This window comes from Perkinsus marinus, assembly GCF_000006405.1.
Source record: "Perkinsus marinus ATCC 50983 genomic scaffold scf_1104296956050, whole genome shotgun sequence".
Lineage (NCBI taxonomy): Eukaryota > Perkinsozoa > Perkinsida > Perkinsidae > Perkinsus > Perkinsus marinus.
The window spans coordinates 1-1001 of record NW_003207589.1 but is presented as its reverse complement, the minus strand read 5'-3'; the positions used below and the strand labels follow the sequence as shown (position 1 = coordinate 1001).

The 1001-nt window shown below is 57.8% G+C and overlaps 1 protein-coding gene across 1 annotated transcript; it reads left to right on the top strand.

The window, feature by feature from the left end:
- Window positions 1–114: 114 nt before the first annotated feature.
- On the top strand, window positions 115–724 carry Pmar_PMAR029070 (hypothetical protein; the record flags this gene model as incomplete). Its single annotated transcript, XM_002775293.1, has 1 exon — window positions 115–724. A coding segment is annotated over one exon (610 nt), but the record flags the coding sequence as incomplete, so codon positions are not given.
- Window positions 725–1001: the final 277 nt, after the last annotated feature.

Here is a 1001-nt window from a genome sequence, read left to right as displayed (position 1 = left end):
GTCAATTTAGTTGTATCGTAATAGTACATGTCCAATGACAGTGGGGTCTCGACCCACCCCTTCCCATCCGACACTAACCCGTCAGCAGACCACCAGTCTAGTGCGGTACCGATAATGCATGATAATGATATGGAAGTAGAGGCATCACCATCACCACCACCAGCTGTGCCTCCGAGCCCCTACAGCGCTCCACTGTTAGGAGAGGCCTCAGCTGGGGTACTGGTACCACCCTTGGAAAGGGCAGCCCAGATGGTAGAGGAGGAGGGTTCTTCCCCCGTTACGGTTGGAGCTCCTTATGGAGCCCTGGTCACTAACCTTGCCAACTTGCAGCAGCAGCAGCAGAGTCCCCCGGCCCCTCGGCCACCGCAACCGTCTGAGGCGCCTATTAGTCCGACTCCTGCGGTCAGTCCTCCCTCGGTTGGTCTCGACGACGAGGATGAGGAGCAGAAGTTGATGTTATCCTTACTAGGGGTGGATCCGCAAAACGCGGTGGACCCATCCCTAGTTGAGGAGAGCAAGGCACCTATATCCCTAGTGGGACCATCCGAGACGGCGAACCCTCCAGCGGCAGACCACCACCACGAGAAGCCAGATGTAGTTGATGAGCAGCAGCAGGAGGAGGAGGAGAAGAAGGTCGAAGCGAATGTAGTTGGTCCCGTGTGGAGGCCCAAGGTGCCCTTTGTGGAACAAAAGGTCGAGGCTGCTGAAGCCAAGACCGTTCCTGGTAGTGACCTACTACGACATGGAGGTATGAAGGTGCAAGAGGACGGCTCGGTGGTCCGCAACAGAGAGGTATCCTCCACTGGGGCGGAGTTTGTCCGGTGCGCGGAGTGTGGTAAGTGGCGACTAAGGCCCCGGTGCGAGGGGGGGCCTGATGGGTCCAGAGCCACTTGTAGTTCCTTCGTGGCCACCTCCTGTGATGACCCATGCGACTGGATTACTTCAATGTTGGATGCGGTGGAGCTGCTGCCTCTGATCCCTCTGCCACTCGAGAAGACGAG